The sequence below is a fragment of the Glandiceps talaboti genome, chromosome 15 (genome assembly GCF_964340395.1).
Source record: "Glandiceps talaboti chromosome 15, keGlaTala1.1, whole genome shotgun sequence".
Classification (NCBI taxonomy): domain Eukaryota; kingdom Metazoa; phylum Hemichordata; class Enteropneusta; family Spengelidae; genus Glandiceps; species Glandiceps talaboti.
The window spans coordinates 23,546,402-23,569,494 of record NC_135563.1 but is presented as its reverse complement, the minus strand read 5'-3'; the positions used below and the strand labels follow the sequence as shown (position 1 = coordinate 23,569,494).

The 23,093-nt window shown below is 36.3% G+C and overlaps 1 protein-coding gene across 1 annotated transcript; it reads left to right on the top strand.

The window, feature by feature from the left end:
- Nucleotides 1-1,708: 1,708 nt before the first annotated feature.
- On the top strand, nucleotides 1,709-11,010 carry LOC144446705 (uncharacterized). Its single transcript, XM_078136526.1, has 6 exons — nucleotides 1,709-1,888; nucleotides 4,688-4,784; nucleotides 6,990-7,181; nucleotides 8,338-8,412; nucleotides 9,973-10,179; nucleotides 10,515-11,010. The coding sequence occupies exons 1-6, from the start codon at nucleotides 1,799-1,801 to the stop codon at nucleotides 10,712-10,714; spliced, it is 861 nt and encodes a 286-aa protein (XP_077992652.1). The 5' UTR covers nucleotides 1,709-1,798; the 3' UTR covers nucleotides 10,715-11,010.
- The last annotated feature ends 12,083 nt before the right edge of the window (nucleotides 11,011-23,093 follow it).

Genomic DNA, 23,093 nt, shown 5'->3' with positions numbered 1-23,093 from the left:
CTCAAGGAATCTAGAAACACCTTTATGTGTGTATGTGTGTGTGTGTACATATGTATGTATATATATATATATATATGTGGGTGTGTATATGCGCACACATATATGTCTGCCTGTGTGTGCATACGTGCGTGCGTGCATGCGTATGTGTCGTGCGTATGTGTGTGATAAAGTGTGACCAGTATATAACCTCAACAAAAGTTAACTCGTAGCAAAAGGGGTTCAGAAATTCTGCTACCTTTGACCCTGATAACAGAGCATCATTAGTTCGCTTGAAATATTCCGTGGTGGGCCTATTAAGTGACAAATCAAGTTCGGTAACAAGCTCAGTGTTTGGCCCAGATTAAACGTTGAACTTTACACATGAAAATTGTCACTGTGTCCCATTTTAAACCCCCACCCCACCCCACCCCTTTCAATCCCCAGGTTCTCGCATTAGTGGCCGGCTACTCCAACCTACAAACATTGCCTTATCTACTATCAGTAAATCTCTCATTCCTAGCGTACACATATCGATTTCAACTGCAAAAGATACCAATGACTAGGTGAAGCAGTATCATTATTTTCAATTTTCCATTGCCTTATCTATACTGGCATGAATATAGGAAGGGACGCAGTGGACGGCAACGTATATTTTTGATAGTGACACTTTCAATGGAATGGTCTTGCATGAAAGAGTTCACTCTAGGGTTTATTTGTAAAGTTATCAATTTTTAGTATTTGAAACTTGTCCTGAGATGTAGTAATATCAATATAACTTGAACCACAGCCTTCCTTGTCTGTGGTTACAGCCTTCCTTGTCTGTGGTTACAGCCTTCCTTGTCTGTGGTTACAGCCTTCCTTGTCTGTGGTTAGTATTAAATGGTTTATAGAACAGATACGAAACTTAGTAGATCAAACTAGAGTATTCCGTCCGGAATAACTGGTATTAGTTTTGCAATTGTTGTAAAATTTAGTTGTTATTTTTAGTTCCTTCTTTACTTTTAGCTAATTTTGTTTATTCATTGGAGAAAGGAAAACGTCAGCTTTTCATATAAGGTTGTGTATTGCGAATGACCAGAAAATATAACTATGTCACCATGGTAATGTGACTTTGATTTCTTTAGGACTCTCTGAGTCGACGGTTTAGACTGACAAGCTTACTTAGTCATATCATGCATGTGGTGTTGTGGAAATTAAAATTGTTTGAAACGTCGGAGTTCCATTGTACGGGTCTGTATGTGGTTTAACCATTTGTGACATTACTGTAAAGCCGTACATATACAGCATGGTAACTTTTGATGAAGACGAGAATATAAAGACGACGGTGTGACTGTTTAACCTTGTGGAGCATAGGAAGACACTTAAACTAAAACATGACTAGATTTGACGTAAGGTACCGAATACAATGACCTCGTTTGACTTGTCCACATGTTTTTAGTATGTCCACCAACAAATCGCACTTTGATCAAATGTTAGTACATGTACTCGGTCATGATCGGTCGTTGCCGTCATAGAAACACTGCTAGTTTTTTCTCATGACGTCTAGGCGTTACAAAATGTCTGGTCTACGTCACCAGGAAAATGATAGATGACAGTGTACTCAAGTGTTACAGTGATGTATACACATATTGCTCAGACACGTATACCACGGCCTTGCCAAATGATCACATGACAAGCACACAGGTATAAATACGTTGGTACGTTGGTTACCCCGTCTCTTACAAACCGATCGAGCAGCTGACCATACTTGTTCTGGTTTCAATTGTGATTTGATGTGTGTCCACTTATCTAATTAATCGACTTATTTGAGCAAGTAATCATGAAGTTTATCCAAATCTTAGCAATCATATTGGTTGAACTGCTCTATTTTTATTCACCAACTAGTGGTTATGTTTTACCGTTGTCTGAGGTAAGTGATAATGATTTTCTTTTCTCTTTTCTCTTTTCGTAATTTGCCGGGAGACTATTATAACGGCTTCTTTGTCTACGTATATATCTGTTTGCGTGCGTGCGTGCGTGCGTGTGTGTGCGTGTGTGTGTGTGTGACAATTTGTCCCGTCAAATGTTTGTTTTGGGTTTTTTTGATGTTTTTTTTGTATTTCATTTTAATTGTCGAGATGCTCGATTCATCTCTAACGTTTGGTAAAGAGATCTTCAAATTCAAACCCAATGGATGGTATCTAGATAGACTATATTTCATCCTTCGTTCATTTATTTTGTGATGAAATTCTGTTAGTTGTGAACTAGCTGCTACCCCACCCTCCTATTTTATCAGTGAGTACCGAAATGTATCAGACCATTTCAAGAAAATGTCAACAGACAATACATCGCTTATCGATCTATACGTTCAAGAACTTCAGTTTACATTTTCTCTGAGTCGTCTGAAAGGTCCAGTTGTTGGTCTGTGTATTTAACCACTACGAGCTATTAATAAGGGGAAACAATGCCTGGATATATCAGGCTATTTGATTTTCGATAATCCCAAGTTTTGGCAATGCAATATTTCAACTGTGGCGTACTAAACTCTGGTGATTGATGTATGACTTTGTAAAAGTAGAATGATCTTGTGGCAATTGTATGGTCAGTAAAGAACAGTAGGTAACTCACAGGAAGCCTAGGAACCGTGTTACATACATACATACATACATACATACATACATACATACGTACATACGTACATACGTACATGTATACGTACATACGTACATACATACATACATACATACATACATACATACATACATACATACATACATACATACAAACAAACAAACAAACTATGTATGTATGTATGTATGTATGTATGTATGTATGTATGTATGTATGGATAGATGAAATATCATTTCAAACTCAAAAGATCTATAAGATCTATAAACATGTATGTATGTATTTACGAGCCTGTATGTTATTGAAATAATATACTATGTTTCTATATATAATATCGTGTTGTTTGTTTGTATGGATGAGTATGTATGAAAACACATATTATATAATTTCAATAGCATACAGGCCCGTAAATACACATATGCATGTTATAGTTATTAATTAGTTCAAAATTATATTTCATTTACCCATGCATATTTTGTACGTTTGTTTGTTTGTTTGTTTGTTTGTTTGTTCGTTCGTTTTGTTTATCTATTTGTTTGTTTGTTTGTTTGTTTGTTTGTTTGTTTGTTGGTGTGTGTGTGTGTGTGTGTTTATTTTGTTTATATATTATTGTAAATGTAGAGTGATAGAACAATTCCGTTGTCGCAAGGGCAATTTTGAAAATAAAAACCGTGTACAGTTTAATGTTGACTTTGTTGTGTTGATGGTCGATTAGGCATGGCGAAAACGTTCATGAACGCAAACTAGTAGATTTGTTGATGTAACAATGTCAAATTTATTTCATTGTCGAGAAAAAGTAGAAGAAAAAAAAACTCTCCATTTTACCATCACTTGTAAATATAGCAACTATGTGGCCTTTGCAGGACACTGCCATATAACATACACAAGGCTACTTACGAATGGTTTCTGTCATCCATGCATGAATACAGTCAATGATGTCAAGACTTTGATCATTATTACGCATACATTCAGGACATAAGAATACCTCACTACATACACATTACAACTGAACACACCCTTTACGTACTGGTTCCAATGACCTTTGGCACATGGGGGCAACACCTCATGGTTAAAGTTCATACCCATGAGACAACGTTTTCACGTCTTTGGCAATGGTCAAAGGTAACTAACAGTACAGTCTGGTTAGTAGAACTGTAGATATTCGGGGCATATATTTCTTTTCGGGTTTTTTGTTGCACTGTTATCTATAGTTGTACATCATAAAAACTCGTCCCAGGTAAGGTATGAGTATAAACCATAGACACTGTCATAAAACGTAACAGCTTTTTAATAAGTCTTATACTCTTACACTATCCCCGTAGCATATTCCTTAATAGAAAAACTTAAATGATGATCTGGAAGAGTCAGAAAAGGAAAAAAAACTACTTTTAATTATCAATTTTACATACTTTATTCGCAATCATGGCAAATCAACTTGAGAGCTTTTCTTCAAATCATGGTTTAAAGTACTTCTCGAACATTTCATCTTTTTTATCAATTCAAAAGTAGGGAAATATGTAACCTCGTCGTTCTTTACTGGTTACATCTAAAGTTATGATATCATATTAAAATATTACGCTTAATGCTACTGTAGACATGAATAATGAACTATTCAAATATATAGGCATATCAAAAGTTACAATACTTTATCAAGTTTGTCCCAAAGAAACTTAAACATTATGAATAGTTTGTCTACATAAACATGTTTTCCACTCAAAAAAAAAGAAAACATCACGTCAAGCGTCTGTCACTGAAATGACTCAAATGTATATTAAGATTAAAATAAGTAATTAACAACGGTTTTATATTAAATTTAAAGAAGTGTGAAGTACCTTTGTAACTGTCTCATTTGAGGATCAATATCATCGTTTGTAAAGAAATGTCAGAGCCAGTGAAAACTAACATGAAACTGGCTGTATATGATAACAACAGTTACACCTGCACATACTTGTCCATAATACTGAATATATGATATGTGCCAAATATTATGTCTAGACAGACTTTCAAGCTTCAAATTTGGCAAATGATCATTCTGGACCTTTTATTGTGTACGCCAGGTCCAAGTATGCAGTAAATATGTTCAATTCTATTGGTTTTACAGAAAAATGTGAGTACTGAAAACAACAAATCAGAGAAGATCACCGAAAGGAAATTTCCACTAACAGAAGAAGAAGCATGGGAGTTCTTCGGAGTTCAACGTAAGTTTATTGAACTATAAATACAATTGAAATCATTAATAAAAACATAATCACACAGTTGTCTGTCTCGTTGAAAACAATGTCTGGCTTGGCAGAAAATATTTGTACTGGTTAGAGTTCGATAAAAAAAAAATATATTCATGAATAAGTTTGGACGGAGCGAATCGGATTTAAATGGAATGTAGCGAGTAACTAAACTGTTTGTAGTCACTAAGGCAGGTGGCTCTAAGTGTAAGATTCATAACAGATCTGAATAAACTAATCGCCCGATATTCTTGCCCACTCCCCCCCCCCTCTCTCTCTCTCTCTCTCTCTCTCTCTCTCTCTCTCTCTCTCTCTCTCTCTCTCTCTCTCTCTCCGCTCTCCTCTCCCCCCTCTCTCCCCCCCCCCTCTCTCTCTCTCTCTCTCTCTCTCTCTCTCTCTCTCTCTCTCTCTCTCTCTCTCTCTCTCTCTCTCTCTCTTATATATAGAGAGATAGATATATCAAGACAAATATTTTTGTCACAGTCAAGAAAATCATCTTGTCAAAGATGTATATGCCGTTGGTGTATGCAATCTAATCTCTCTTCGGTGCTCAAAATTCAATCGAATTGACCTGGTTTAAATCTCCTAGCGTCGTATGAACTTTATATACACATTATGCTCAGTCTCGTGGCATCACGAGTTTGTTCCTTTATCTTATCAAAAGCATAGTCACCGAATTAGAACAAAGTTGACAAAGAAGATGGTCTTGTATCACCCTAATATATAATTACCAACTTGTTTACATATCTTCTGGTAAGTTGTTTATTAATAGATTGTCTAACTTTACTGACCCATTGGCAGTGAATCAATCAATCAATCAATCAATCAATCAATCAATCAATCAATCAATCAATCAATCAATCAATCAATCAATCAATCAATCAATCAATCAATCAATGGAATTCATAAAGCTCTGAAGTCCAAAAGTTTATTCTATTCTATGACGCCGTTGAAAGGTCTGTCCACAACGAACGTTTTTAGTAACATTTTCATCGTGGTCTTTGAACAATTCAGATTTGCTGCTTATTTTATGTCTACGGGAATTCCAAAGTTTAGGGGAAAAGTTTGGAAAAGCCCGGCGGTCATAATAACGAAGAGTACACCTTAGTGTCATCCTGAGTGATGTTTATGATTAGATGTAGACTTGTACGTTGACATTGAAAGCCCTGTACGTAATCTGTGATCGATGGATCAGAAAGTGGAGGAACAATCAATGCAAAGTTTAAATGATCGGCATATATGGATGAATTTGCTCAAATAAAGAGGTTATTCTATACAGCGTGTTTCATTAGATTGCTAGCAGTGGTTGTAACTTGGAATCCAAACAGTAACGCAATTGTCAAAAGCCAGATACATGTGTATTTAAAAAAGGTGGCGTGAATTGTAGATAACTTGAAGTTATTTTCTTACAAGTCTGATACGGCGAACATGGTTGCAAACACAATTTGTATGTTGTATTGACACAGTTGTTTAGTTTGTGTTGGGTTTAGAAAGTTATGCCAATATATTTATGTGTTTAGGTAGTGATAACGGTTTGTTATCAATAGGTGCAATTATTTACTGGATCAGACATTAAACCGGTAGTTACACTAAGTACAATCGGTTGGTTGTTCATTGACCACTAGACAGCATAGAATAGCTTATAGTATCTTTTATGTTTTTAAAAGTACATGTAGGATGAGATAAGGTTAATCTGATGTAAGTCTGTTGTCCGATGTCGGCCGGAGTTCGAACTCATTCTATATAGAGAGTGTCGTTCAGTTTGACTACCGAACAACACAGGTTTTCCCCGGGTACTCCGGTTTCCTCCTGCACTAACACTGAACCCTCCTCCTGTTATTGGGCAATGCCTATTGGACATTATATAAATAAATAATATATGAACTTGAAAGTAATCTAGTGAATACAGAATGTAAAACATTAATTTGAGTATCAAAAAGTTAAATTGTGCAATTTGCAAAATCAAAATATCCTCCTTCTTTAATAATGATTAAAAAAAAAACCAGTTCGATCTAGTTCTAAAATGAATTTCAAAAAACTAACATCAGATTCCCTAATTGTAATTTAAACGAAATATTTGACAATAATAGAGATCAGTGAAAATCTTCTCTTTTTTTTTTTAGAAACTTAAGGGTATTAAGAAGATGTTTCACGTTGTATTGTATAATGGATTCATTGCAGGGTGCCAAGACGGACAAGGAATGGAATGTTTCTTTCACGGTAGTGATCATTCACAATGTTTCGCAGAGACAGACTTTATCTGTGATGGGATTACTGATTGCCAATGTGAAAATGACAGCGACTTTTGTATCACTGATGAGACGCTTAGTGTATGTGCGTGGAAGGATATAATAGAAGCCATCAAAACAAACGGTGAGTTGACCCATTGTCGTAAACAAACGGTGAGTTGACCCATTGTCGTAAACAAACGGTGAGTTGACCCATTGTCGTAAATTGCTGTCCTGTTTACGGCAACGCCACCTCAGCTGAAAAACATGCCCTGGATGGCCTGCAAGAATCAATAGACTAGGAGAAGAAAAATGACTCCGTCCGCAAAAAATCACGTTTTTTAAAACATTTTTAGAATGTGTCAAGTCCTAGGAACAATATTCAGAGAAACCAGAGTATTGACTACTTCCCTTTTCAAAGAATTGACGCAAAAATATAAGAAAATAATTGTTTAAATCTATTCATTCATATTTTGAGAAATTAATTCGACCTAAAGACAAGATACAGATTGGTCACAATACTTCTGCGATGGTTTGATAGTTTTAAGTAAGTAGAGACATGATTGTGAATTTGGTGTCTTGAACACAATATACAGACAATACCATATAACAACTTACAGCATAAAAAACCTGGTTTCTCTGGGATGGGATTTAAAAATATAATTTATCAAAAAGATACTTTGACAAGAAAGTTTACACGGTAATAGAACTTAAATTCTCGCCATTTTAACTTTTTGAAAAATGGAAGAGATCTCGCACGCCGTCTTGTTTAGCACGGCCTAATAGACTATAGCTGGCTAAAGAAAAATTGCAGAAAAGTTGAAAAAAGTTCACATCGAATGAAACCTTATCGATATCAAAATGTTATGATAGGAGCAGGAATGTGGCTTGACAGTTCAGATATCGAGTGTCAATATTTAATATCAGGTCTGGGGAAAATCAATGTCGAAAACACACTTGTGTAAAGGAAACTATCCAGATCAGGGGGCTTTCAGACGATACCGATAGTTTGATAATATCTTCAACACTTTTCTTCATTCAGCCAGGGAAAGTGCAAGCTAAAGGGCTTTGTCGCTACGATTAAAACACCGACGTGTTTTTGGCTGAATGCGGACAAATATTGGAGAATAATATAGATACCTGCGAGAGCATAACTTATGAAAAATCGAAGACAAAAATGGCGTTCGAGGTTATCGGAACCAATAAGGTACTAGACAAACGCTGCCGTGACGTAAAACGACCAGAGTGGCTTGCACGTGGTGATACATGCAGTTTATCATACGTATTTTTGTCATTTTCAGGTATTCCAAGTCTTGGTTTTGGCAAGAAAGATCACGAAGCATTTTTGGTACTTTGGATGTCAGGTCTGAAACAATGTAAGTCGATAGAGATACAGTCACCAGCATTCTGCACATTTCTATGTTGTTGGGTGTTCCTGTCCCGTTTCATAGTATTTGATGTATTGTCCAGTAATGTGTCGACATAAGTTTATATTGTCACTATCATTCATATTTAGATTGTCACCAAGTGGCCTAGCTTGTACATAGAAATAAACTTATTATTAACTTATTATTATATTGTCACTCATCACATTTACATATTTATATATTTTGGGCACTGCTGTAATAATTCACCATGGTATCAGACACGTGACAACTACTGGACTCGAGTGTTTTCTGTATGGCTGTCTGATCCCATGCAACTGTATTGCAATCGCGTATCTTGTTTAAAAGATGTGGAGTCATGATGATGGGGGTTAGAGTAGCCGGCTTAGAATCTGCAGGTTTCAGGTTGTAGAGTCATGATGGGTGAATGGTTAGAGTGCCTGTCTTGGAATCTGCATGTTGTAGGTTGTGGAGTCATGATGGGCCAATGGTTAGAGTGGCCGGCTTGGAATCTGCAGGTCGCAGGTTGTGGAGTCATGATGGGCCAATGGTTAGAGTGGCCGGCTTGGAATCTGCAGGTTGCAGGTTGTGGAATCATGATGGGCCAATGGTTAGAGTGACCGGCTTGGAATCTGTAGGTTGCAGGTTGTGGAGTCATGATGGGTGAATGGTTAGAGTGGCCGGCTTGGAATATGCAGGTGGAAGGTTCGAGCCCCATCGCTGCCGTTTGTTTCTGAGTGGCTAAAGTCCTTGGGCAAGATTTGAACCACGACTGTGCCTAACTCAGCCCAGCTATATACTTGGGAACCTGGTAGGATAGAGGTTGCAATGTGAATGCTTTAATCCTATGCGCTTATAAAGGTTGCAATGGATTGTATGCTCCCCGGGGAGTTAAGGAAGTAAAGGGCCGCTATATATCTGTGCCATGGGCAATAATTGTAAAAGCGCTTTGAGTACAGAGTGGGAAAGTGCTATATGAAACATTATTATAATAATTATTATTAAAATCAAAATGCGACCGATAAAGATTTTCGTGAGTTGATAATCAATTTCGTCGATATGCCTTAATTTCTATTTCCGGTTTGGTATATCATGGTTTAGAGACATTACACAGGCCAATACGTCCATGAACTTCAATGAACACGTAAAGTCTAACACAGTTTACGATTCATGGTTGATTCTCAAAATAAAGATACCGTTGCTGACTTTCATAATGACCAACGTAGCTGGCGCTATGCTACAAATAATATGTGTACTCGGTGATCAAACAGTCTCATCCTTTTGCCAAAGATGACAGATTCGCGCTTACAACACGATATTTGAATTATCATTGGTAGAACGATATCTCACTTTTTCGAATTCCCGAAGCTCAAATCATATTTATATGTGTATGATGGGGTCAGTGACCTTATTAAAACTGACAACTTCACGTATTTATATAGAGCTGCTCCATATAAATACTTGAAGTTGTCAATACTTTTAATCATATATGCACATATATCTTTGGTCCAATTGTAACCGACATTGACAGAAAAGTGTTTCTTTCCCCAGTTTGCCCAGCGGACAAGGATGGGATCAACAAACTACGTTGTCATAGTGATCCAACAGTCTGCATTTCTCCCGAAGAATTGTGTGATGGCACATACCAGTGCGAACAACTTTGTGATACATTACATGGTACTAATGAAAAATGTATGGGTGATGAAGATTTCACCAGTTGTCGGCTAAGAGATACGTTTTCCATATTACTTGGTAGTGGTGAGTCAATACATTGACAGTTCTGCTAAGTTTTTGGAATGTGTATGGTATGCAAGTTTAAGTTCTTACGATTTGAAATGGTATACGACGTGAGACCGAGAGAGAGAGAGATAGATAGAGAGAGAGAGAGAGAGAGAGAGAGAGAGAGAGAGAGAGAGAGAGAAGAGAGAGAGAGAGAGAGAAAGAGAGAGAGAGAGAGGGAGGGAGGGAGGGAGGGAGGGAGAGAGAGAGAGAGAGGGGGGGGGGCGTCGGGGAGGATCAAGAAATACTCATTCAATCAAGTTTATAAAGACTCATAAAACATATTAATTATCTTTTATTTCTTTTTATTTAAGTTTTTTTGGCGGACATAGACCATGGGAACAAAAATGATACTTTTATTGATGCGAAAAGTGAACTCCCAACAAACTCTACCAGGGCGACTGATTATGCAACCAAATTGACAACATTATCAACTATACTACCCTCGGCAAAACCAACACACCGAGGAAAGCCAACAAAGCCTACAGCAGCCGTCGTACCTGCACATGTGTGAGCAGTTACTATTTATACTACATGGCTGTCTTCCTACACCCGATTCTTTCGAACTCAAAGAGGGAAACAAAAACAAGCTAACAGCAACATATTAGATTATGTATCTATAATATGACTGCCTCTTAAACAGTATATACTGATCTGTTTACAAGTCTCTATTCTTCTGAACCCCATATATATAAATTATATCGGATGAAATATTTATAATAAAAGTCAAATAACATCAAGCTGACAATTTGACCATTTATTTACATCATTCTGTAGGAAGTTTTAAAGTGAATATTTAAGATTAAAGTTTTACGAGATTAAAGTAATACTAAAGGTCATGGCTCTTCTTCATTTTGTGCATTGTGCTGTGGTTACTATGGTAACTGTGGTATATTTTGTGGTATTGTTGGTATAAATAATTGTAGATCGAAATTATAGACATTTCTCGTTTAAGACTATTACTAACAATTTAGTTGGCGAACTAACTCTTTCAAAAGACTATCAAACGTCTTCAGTTATAATGCAACTTTTCGTACGCGAACAGGGAAGACAGGCAGAGTCAGTCAGACACAGACATAGACAGACAGAATGTCTGTACATGTCTGTTTATATGTCTGTCTGTCTGTCTGTCTGTCTGTCTGTCTGTCTGTCTGTCTGTCTGTTTGTCTGTCTGTCTGTCTGTCTGTCTGTCTGTCTGTCTGTCTGTCTCTGTCTCTGTCTCTGTCTCTGTCTCTGTCCTCTCTCTCTTCTCCTCTCCTCTCCTCTCCAGGATGTACTACATCAAGAGTGAATAATGATGCCATTCAAACGGTCGGCCACTGTGATAGATATTATTACATAAAAGAAATGAAACTTTTAGCTTCTTCCAGGTTTGGAATTGCGTCTAGGTAGAATATAACAAATGCTATAAATGTGTTATCGATAAACGGTATTGACTGGCAGGGTTTCTAACGTCACTAACGTCCAACCACTTTGTCGTAAACATGACGCGTACATCACGATGACGTAGTTAGACATTAAAAGAATGAAACAAAATCGCGGTGTATTTTTTTTCATTCTATTCGAGTCAATTTATGAAAATAGTTATTGACTGGGTATTTTATGCATGGTTAGATTTATTTACATCATCGATGGTGACTCTCTACCAAAATATCGACAACGCATGAACCACAGGCAAGGGCGTCATCAATATTCCGGTCAAGTACATTTATTGGACATGCGTGAACCTTCATTTACATGAACAGCTCAGTGAGAGTTTGTGACTGTGTGCCTATTTAGACGTCTGTAGTTTGTAATTGAAACAGTGTTTCACAACATATAATCATTCAAGGTTTAGGCAAGGTCAAGATCACTCAGAGCCAAGTTACTTCTCTTAAAGCTGCACTAGCTGCAGCGGAATGCTTTTAAAAAATGTGTTGTTACGTACAATAACGTGCTCGTAATATCGTACACCGTGAACAGTATTGAATCACCTGTGGATGAACGTACTCTTTATAGCTGTGTACACGAAAAATCATTGAAACAAAATTGATTTTTAGGTCCGCACCCAAAACTCAACGCCCTAAACGGCGATCACGATTTCGATACTGCTTTACCGCTGATTAGCACATGCACAATGTTTAATTATTGGTACTTTAACAAATTGAATATTCAGTGAACATATACATGTATTTCGTGGTTATCACGTGATGGAAAAATTATACAACAGTTACAACTAGACTAAGACTATGTAGAGTTTGAACATAGTGACAGATTCAAAATTTAATCTTGCCGCTACACTACCGTACAATATTGACCACTAAAGTGACAGATACAGTGTCTTTTTATAGGTATTTTTAGTCATTACATCTTTGGTTATTTGATGAAAAAATGATAGCGCAGTTTAAATGGTGGGTTATCTCGATGGATATCACGCTATTTGAAAATATTCCTATGTTCAATACGAGCACAAAAATGCATATCACTGTACTTGAAGTTCAAGCCACCTTGCTACGTACTTGTTGCATTTGTACACTAGACATTCAGTTGGGAAATTCAATTTTAGAGGACAGCATTTGATTTCCCAAGATGTCTTTATCGGAAATAACGTTTTAATGGTTTAAGTACTTTTACGCACCACGTTATCGCAATTACGTTATCAGTCTCATAACGACGTTTCCCATGACCACGATAAATGAAAAGACTTCAATGCTGGTACATTTTTATTCGCATTGTACGAGGGAGGGAGGGAGGGAGGGAGGGAGGGAGGGAGGGAGGGAGGGAGGGAGAGAGAGAGAGAGAGAGAGAGAGAGACAGAGAGACAGAGACAGAGACAGACAGAGACAGAGACAGAGACAGAGACAGACAGACAGACGGACAGACAGACAGACAGACAGACAGACAGAGGCAGACAGACAGACAGACAGACAGACAGACAGACAGACAGACAGACAGACAGACAGACATACATACATACATACATACATACATACATACATACATACTTACATACAGACAGACAGACAGACATACATACATACATACATACATACATACATACATACATACATACATACATACATACATACATACATACATACATACATACAGACATACAGACGGAGAGAGGGATGGAGGGAGACAGACAGACAGACAGACAGACAGACAGACAGACAGACAGACAGACAGACAGACAGACAGACAGACAGACAGGGATAGGGTAAAACAGAGACACAGAGATAGTGGGAGAGAGAGACAGAAACACACAAACAGACTGAAATACCTTTCACTTTTTTGTGCTTTTCAATGTACGAAATACCTGAATAAATCTGTCGTTACTTTTACGATTCATAGTTTGTTTTAGATTTAATAGAATAGGACTACTCCTTTTGGGATACTATTTTTAATAGGTTTTGTAAACTTAATTACAGTAATCTAATGAGATATATAATCTATCTTGTTCTAAACTCACGACCACGTCAGACTGACGTCATAGACATATAAGAACTAGTGAAGGAGTTCTCGTTGCTAAGAATGGCAAGTTTTCGATTCAGAATATGATGTTAATTAATCCTTTCTATTCGATAGTGTAAATATAACCTGCCCATAGATTATATGTATATGTAGATGTGTATATATATAAATGAATGAAAAAAAGGTGGCTTGGTTACTTTGTTACATTCGGTTCTCCACTACAAATTTGTTTCGCATGACCAGCAGTATAGCTGGTCACACTCGTCAAGTGGGTGAATTCGAAGTGGCACAGGACAAGTGTAGCAGATTTATTTTATTTGGTTGATGTGTGTAGGCGATAATTACTATTGTTTTATGTATAATGTGTACACTAAACAGTTTAAACAGTTTAATTTGAACATACACAATAAATGGTGAAGTGTTTCTGGCCATATATATATTACGCTCTGCCACTGCGGTATAGAGCACTGTCTTAGCAGATTGATATTCACCGAGTAATATATATATATATATATATTTGACTATATAATGTTATGTATATAAGTATACATGTATTCACCAAACACACGAATACATCAGAGTTAACACGTGGTCGTGGCAGTACTCGATAGCTGATAAAATGGCTTCAAGTTAATATTTTTTTATAATTTTGAGCTGTACTTAAAAATCATGTACGGATTCCTTATTGTTTTCTTGAATTCAAATGAGAACGGGTTTAAGTTTTCTTGAACAAACTAAAAGTTTAAAACATTTATCTACGAGGTGTATATTACGATAAATTAAGTTATCGATACACAGTTTGAATTGCGTGTTCTACATTGAAGCTCCATGGATGCACTACTCACTTACATTTATTAGTTGCCTCTAACTATCTGTTTTGGTTCAAAGTGATAATTACTCTATGTGTTATCAGAGTCTTTGAAGTTAAGATATCCGTTGACAATTATGATATGTGTACATATCAGGAAGGAATTTTCAAACCATTTTCAAAATAGCAAGGAATCATAGTTCCAAAATGTCAATGCATCTATCAACGTCAGTTTGGTCGATAAGGATAATAATTATTGCTTCTGACTTTTAATAACACATTTTCTGTGCCATTTTTACAAAACTAGTTCGGAAAAGCTTAGCAGAACAAATATGTGAACTTATCGAATTTCTATGGTTAAAACTAGTTCGGAAAAGCTTAGCAGAACAAATATGTGAACTTATCGAATTTCTATGGTGAGATACATCTAACGTTACTCGAGTGGCTTTACTGTAACATGTTGCACAGCTTGGACAGTTGCTTATCTTCAGATGTCTCGTGTATCTCTTATCTCAATTTTGAATATCGGGGAGGATGACATTATTTCACGAAGGGCAGTGTGTGAACTCTTACTGTGAACGAAAAGGTTGTTAACCAGTTTTGGAATGAAAGCGGTAACATATCACACAGGAAACATTGATGCTACAAGGACTTGTCGTTTTCAGTCAGTTTGTGTTAGTAAATCAAACGATACACCTTGTTCAGTCGTTACCCTTCGGCCCTAAACTTGGTGGGATGGCGTGTGTAAGATTTACTGATAACTTCAACAGATTACTCATTGCCGAAAGAAAAGTACGAAGCGACGAAAACGTGCGCAATTTTATAGTGTGAGTCACGGTCTTTGAAAATTTCAGTATGTTGCGAGGCGACTTCTAACAATATGTCGATAATGATGTTTTCCTCGAGAGTTCTCCAATGCAATAATGACGCCCCTTGCAGTTTTAAGAAACCAACGAATGCGGCCTCTCGTACAACATATCTCCTTTAATGATAATACTCATTTGAGAAAAGCTTTGCTTGCCAAAGAAAAAAAGAATTTACAAACGTCATTACATTTATACTCTGAGTATATCCTAATTCTATAAATGTGTGAATAATGCAATTGTCGTTGTTAGTATAATAGTTCCTCCAGCTCTTAAAGTACAAATTGAAACATTCATTAAATTGAACATATGAATAGAGACACCTATTTAATAATGACAAGGAGCAAAAAGGAAAATTGTTATTTCAACATCCAGTAAGTTCACACTATCGATAGAGTGAGTGACCTTGTATACGTAACACCCAGACAGTCCATATTCAAGCACCTTTCCAACCACTGATTTCTGTGATGTGAGACTGTGTAGTTTATTTGTCACAGTATCTATACACGCTTCGTTTCGTTGACATTCATATACCATATAATTTTGAACCAAAAGAAATAGATTACGTGCAGTCATAAAGTTTTGAAGATTACATGATTTACATGATCACATGATTTTCATATATTACTTAGAATTCGGTCAAGGGTAAAGTATTTTAGAAGGTCATTATTTGTGATGAGCAGTAACTCGCTGTATGGGCTAAGAGTACACTTACCTCAAGGTACATTTAGCTTGTCATTTACAATAGTAATGACATTGTTCAGAAAACATAATGACAGACGTGTCTTGCTGATATTTATTGTGAAATATAGCGATATTAGTGAGCTTAGATCAGTGTCAACCTTTCTCATGTTCCAAAAATGTAGTCAATGAGAAGGGCATTTCTACTCTGACTTCTAAATTTAATAACGCCGATATCTTTGATGATACATTTCCTTCTCCCTTTAACTACTCAGCTGACATACAAGTTTTGCCTACTTAAGTACTCGCTGTTTACTGCTCCCACTGACGTCAAACAAAGAACTCCCCTCCCACTGAAAAAATGTGTACGGACAGCTTTTTAAACAAACAACTTTTTCGGCTGCACCTGGTGCACACATACATACATACATACATACACACACACACACACACACACATATATATATATATACATACATACATACATACATACATACATACATACATACATACATATACATACATACATGATACATACATACATACATACATACATACACACACACACATACACACATATATACATACATACATACACACACACACACATACATACATACATACATACATACATACATACATACATACACACAAATATATATATATTCATTCATTCATTCATTCATTCATTAAATCATTCATTAAATCATTCATTCATTCATTAAATCATTCAGGCTTTTTACTTTACTAAGTTTGACGTGAAGTGTTTCTTAATGACCACTTCAATTGATTAGAAATAATGGAGGAATGATGCCTGTCTGTATTGTCAACTATTATAATTGTAAATATACACATAGTTGTGTATATATGCTGTGAAAGCAGTAGGAACCTTGTCATGTCGTCATGATACGTCACTTACTTTTAAACAACACCTGTAGAAACGAAGGATACAGTTACAATGACCACTATTATTTTACCTTGAAAACTGCTCTCAATTCGAGGATGTTGTCACAGTTATGTTATTTCCTGCAGCTGTTTCTTTAAATTCCGAGGTTCAGATTGTTATTTCGGTAACTTAGTAAACAATAACATTAGATCAGACATGTCTCAGGCTTTGTTGACCTGAACAGGTGAAGCGTTTACTTGTAAATACATGTATAATCCTCGGTATCATTTTAACTATGTTTTACCGACCCAATGAACATATTAAAACTATTATTGTAAGTGTTGTCATTTTGATAACATACCTAGAGTTTTCTATCAAGTCCAAGACTAGTATTTGATGGCAATCAATACATTGCACCAGGACAAAAACTTACAAACATTTCTAGTCACTATTTGATTTTCATAGACCGTAATTTGGCGCCATCGACAATTCAATAGCGTGTCCTTCCTCATGGCGTAATTGTAAAGTTATTATTGATTCGAGATTTCAATACATTAGATATTATATTATAAATCATTTTTTAATTAGGATCCGTAACTATAAAAAATAACATTTTCATTTCCAGGTCTACCTGTTCACTTGGCATTCTTGTCGTCACAAAAACCCAATAAAGCTGTAAAACATTAAACTTCACTTTAAACATAACAATTGTCCAAGAGCCTGACGCCTATAAATATATACGTTCCGTCTGGTGACATTTAATAAAATCTAACATGATGTAAACACACGGAAATAGCCAAGCGTTTGGACAAGGATGTATCGGATGTATAGGTCTCCTGAGCCTGGAGACACGGGAAACACTGTGGCGTTGTTTTACCTCTGTCTCAACATAAACTAAACTTGAGCCCGATATTTTATAACATGTAAATGTACAATGTGATTAGAAACTTTCTACATAAAGTTTCCCTTTGTGTCGTTACAATAAACGGATCTCATCAATTTTCAGAATTTATTTGAAGGAACGTTTTGTCCGCCTGCCTCTAATATTAAATTTTCCCTTATGCATTCCAATCAGCTCATTGAACTGAACAGCTTACAGAATACATTTTATTACGATGTTCAAGATCTTGAACATTCAGTCCGGAATATTGTAAGCCTTAAGTTAATGCAACCTACGAACCCTCAGTGATCACGACCATTCCTAAAATGCCTTTGCTGCAAATACGCGTGGCATTACTTATGTCAACTTAGATATGATTTTGGGGGATAAAATAGCACTTCGAGTCGTTAACATACTCAAGTTTGAAATCTTGTAAAGAAGCCCTACTGGACTTGACATGTGTTCGGCCATTTTGTGGATTCTCTGTAGGGATTTATGGGAAAGTCTCTTAAGATGATGTCTCATGTACCCTAATACCCTAATCATCTTGTCTTCACAATTATAAACAGTGTCAAGACACAAAGGGTAGTAGTTTTATAGTTTAAACTTTTACTTGACAGATGGAACCTTCATTAATAAAAAAAAATATAATGTTGGTGTCTTTTATAGCGCTTTCCCACTCCGTGCTCAAAGCGCTTTACAATTATTACCCCTGGCTCGGATCAGAACGGCACAACTGCCCTTTAGTCTTCCTCGTGTATGGAAAGATACATTAAGCAATGTATCTTTCCATATATGTTCTGATAACTCAATAATCGAAGCTAGAATAACTAGAGTAAAACCAATCCATTCTCTGAAGTATCTGAAAACTGTAAAAAAAACATACTTACAAAGAACTAGATGTTGCAGATCATCTCAGCTCTGCGATAGTGTAAAATCTTTACGATCAGCATAACCAACATTGTCAGATAACAGTGAAGAGGAGTTCTTGGAAATGTCTGTCTGTCTGTCTGTCTGTCTGTCTGTCTGTCTGTCTGTCTGTCTGTCTGTCTGTCTGTCTCTGTCGGTCGGTCGGTCGGTCGGTCTGTCTGTCTGTCTGTCTGTATGTCTGTCTGTCTCTGCCTGTCTGTCTGTCTGTCTACCTGTCTGTCTGTCTGTCTGTCTGTCTGTCTGTCTGTCTGTCTGTCTGTCTGTCTGTGTGACAGACACACACACACACACACACACACACACACAAAATACCTGAAGATTAAAAAGTAACTGAGTTTATCTTTAAGTGCTTCCTTTAAAAGGCTAATCCTGCATGATAAAGTAGAATATACTGCAATCGATCACCTTATTTTATCATGACAAATGTATCTCTCTTCATTTATCATTTTTCCATCACTTATATCAATACGTTGTTGAAGACTACGATAGTATCCTAGCAAGGTAAGAAAAAACGTGCACGATCCAAACAAAGGAAATGAAAGCCACTAAAGAACCAAGGTTAACCTCGGGTGATTCCGATGATTAACTGCTACACCGACATGCCTCGTCAGAACTGACGAAATTCCTTATATTTGTCCTTTTTGTATTATTTAGTAAATGGATAGATGTGACGTCATCATGGGTGAATAGTTAGAGTGGTCGGCTTGGAATCTGTAGGTTGTGGAGTCATGATGGTTGAATAGTTAGAGTGGTCGGCATGGAATCTGCAGGATGTGAAGTCATGATGGGTGAATAGTTAGAGTGGTCGGCTTGGAATCTGCAGGTTGCAGGATGTGGAGTCATGATGGGTGAATAGTTAGAGTGGTCGGCTTGGAATCGGCAGGTTGCAGGTTGTGGGTTCATGATGGGTGAATGGTTAGAGTGGTCGGCTTGGAATTTGCAAGTTGCAGGTTCAAGCCCAGTCGCTGCTGGGTGTTTCTGAATGGCTAAAGTCCTTGGGTAAGATTTTAACCATGATTGTGCCTCAGTCAATCCATGGCAGTCGTCGATTTTTGTTGTTCCGGGTGATCACTGCCTTCTTGGGAAGGCGGCAATCACCCCTGGAACAACAAAAAGATAAAAAAAGACAATAAACGAAGGAAATAGAGGTAAATAAATAAATCAAGCCGTATACACAACATCAGATTTTAAACAGTCTAAGAATACAATATAAGAATAGGCTAAAAATCGAAATTAGACAATATTTCATATTAAATTATTTATGTAAACTTGAACTTCCGCAGTAATATTAGGATTGCTATGCCTTCAGTTTCACGACAAAGCAACATTTACGTGACTGTTTTAGTCCTTTGGTAGCGTACTATACAATGAGTTGTATTATATTCCTCTTACTTCTCTTCTATTTTCCTACAAGACCAGCCACCAACAATTTAGATAATGAACTATCCTGAAGCCACAAGACGACCTGTTCAGATGGATAGGTTTACTCTGGCTAGAACATACAATATATTCATAAGTTTCTCCATAATGACAAGTAGTTGTTCTTTAAGAATATAGCATTTCTATAGCATCATAGCATTTTCTGATAATCTTTAGTGGAGTGGGGAGTAAAGTCCTTTAGGTCATATCATGCAATTATCACGTGACAACCTTTATAGCACAGGAGGCGAACTCGGAAAAACTAGTTATCGACGCAAAAATTGACAACTTGTTTTTTCGATGTAGTAAGAATTTTATGAAAATGCATCAATTTTCTAACCTGCGGAGGATGTTTACTGGGAACATATGGAACGCCATACTTTATGATGGAGATCGTTAGTAACTTGAAGCTGTAAACACCACGCAAAGTGGTGATTCCTTACAGCCAATTCTAAATTGTCAATGATATATTTCGATTCGTACGTTATTGCAGTGCATGAATATTGTTAAACCAAACAAAACATGTTTGGCAGTCTCTTGATACTTAAGGTGTGAAATATGTCACATGTATACATGTAATTGACTTAATGGAGGAGAACTCTATTATAGAGATGTAATATGATCTATATTGACACTAAGAAACATTTATTGAAAGCTTCGATCACCAGTTTTTTTAAAAGGAACATGTTTGAAGAGATGATTCTAGATGAAGCAACTATAGTTCGACAGATGTATCATTAGTACAAGCTAAAATAACAAAATACTCGGAATCATAGAATTTTCCTTATCAGCAATTTACAGTGATAAGCTTGTAATAAATCGATACAACGTGGACCTCAAAACATTGCCTGAGTGGAAATTTTCCACATTTTCACGTTTCCTTTTGTGTAAATAAGCTTATATGGTATTTAGATATCGATATTAGATACTTAGATAACGAAAAAATACTTAAAATGACGAAGATTAGCAATTGACTGAAACAATCTTGTACATACGGATAAAATAAAGTAAAAATATATAATCAATTTGCCGATTACATTTGCTCTTCATAATGTAGGGAAAGCAATAGTTTTCCATGTGGAGTTACTTTCGTTACTGATGACATTAAACCTTCTGATCAAATATATGATTATGGAGAAACCCAAATTAATGCCAATGGTTAGAATACAATAATTTCTGATGTAGAGTTGAATTGGAATAAAACCGATGAGAGGTCTGTATGCTTCCAAATAATTCACGACTTCTTAGTAAACTTAAATACAAACTAGCACGTTTTTTGGAAAAATTTTAAGCAAAATTGATGTGTACTGTAAATGTCTTTGACGGACAAAGTTGTAAATCGATTCGCCAGATCTCAGGTACCGTAACTAAATATAGTAAGCTTTAATCAAGAGATCAATTTCCGATTACTGTCAAATTAACGACACAATCTTTATTAGGTTGGTGCAGGTGCAGTCAATCTTATTACATTATAATACCTCATACAAATTGACCTATGGTGTAGTCTTGTCACGTACTATATACGTCACGCTTTCTAAGAATACACACAATCTTACAACGTCTTACATAGTAACGTACTCCGTATCGTTAAGGTAGATTTAGATACATGAATTGTAATTTCTGCAGAGTGTATCGAATCGCCTTTATCGAAGGGAATAGATAGAGAAGTTGTAAGAGTTGACATTACAAAGAAGTAAAGTATCAAATTGCAGATTCTGTCATGAAGCAGCCTCTATAAAGAGTAAACATGTTGTAACCCTTAGAATTGCTTAAAGTAACTTGATCCATCGCTCCATTCAAAGCAGAACAATATTCGTCTTAACTGTCATGTTTACGTTGGTCACCATGCATTGAATACACAGTAATGGTCTGACGATAATTGCATTGATTAATTTATTTTCAAATACTCCGTGTGGCGTTTTGTACATCATAATTTAACATGACACTTTCATATTAACCGTCTGTTGCGGACAATAAGCGTCGACATTTGTTGCAGGAAACAGTATTATATCCGTTCAGAACTTTGTTATTGTTGTCAACATCATTGTTGTTGCTGTTGTTGTTCTTGTTGTTGTTATTTTTGCTATTGTAGTTTCGCAATTGCATGTTAGTAACTTTACTGCACCTCCTGGCTATGTACGTGAATACAGGAGAAAACTTATGAATGTCATTGCAATTGAAATACGTGATGTGTCATAAACATCCACTGTTTGGTCAGATTCACATGCCCCAGGAACAAATAATATCTAATAAGCGGCACCATTGGAAGAGGCCGCTGTTATAAATGCAGGCTTACAAAAAACTTGCTTACAAATTGGCATTTGTATTGAAGGTAAGAAATCGCAACGTCTAGTTCGTTTCCGCTGAGACATTCCCATATCACTGACAAGTGTCCACACTAAGAAATTAATGAAAACCATATCAACGCTTGAATGCTATAAGAAAGAGCCAGCACAAACAGGGTTTTTTTGAACGGAAGAAAATGTCGAACTTGTCGAAAGTTAAGGTGACGATGTGAAGATCGACTTTACACTACATCAATACACACAGTCTATGACTTATTGATCTACACACATCTCAGATTTACAAGGCAGACTTTTTATTGAACCATGACGTCTGTTTGAATTTAAACAATTTTAACAAACTACTTGTAAATTAAAGTGTAACGACGTTTTAAGTATATTTCGATTTATAAATCGAAAAATGACATATCAACATATTTCGATCGGCTCATGAAGTCCTAAGTATTTTCTGAATTCATCGATGATCCTTGGCCTAAATTGTGGCAAACATCAAGACCAGGACGAGTTTGTGTCCTAAAATATTATGTTACATTTTAATCGTTGATACGACCACAATATAAGAAGGTACTTTAAAATCAGTAGAACTGTGCGAGGCAATTTATAACTAATCCGATTAATAATGAGAAATGTTACCAATGCTATTATTAGATAATAAGTATAAAATTTTTGG

Coding starts and splice junctions, on each gene's coding strand:
- LOC144446705 (XM_078136526.1), top strand. CDS start 1,799: ATGAAGTTTATCCAAATCTTAGCAATCATATTGGTTGAACTGCTCTAT. Junction 4,785..6,989: donor GGAGTTCTTCGGAGTTCAAC/GTAAGTTTATTG, acceptor GATTCATTGCAG/GGTGCCAAGACGGACAAGGA. Junction 7,182..8,337: donor AGAAGCCATCAAAACAAACG/GTGAGTTGACCC, acceptor TGTCATTTTCAG/GTATTCCAAGTCTTGGTTTT.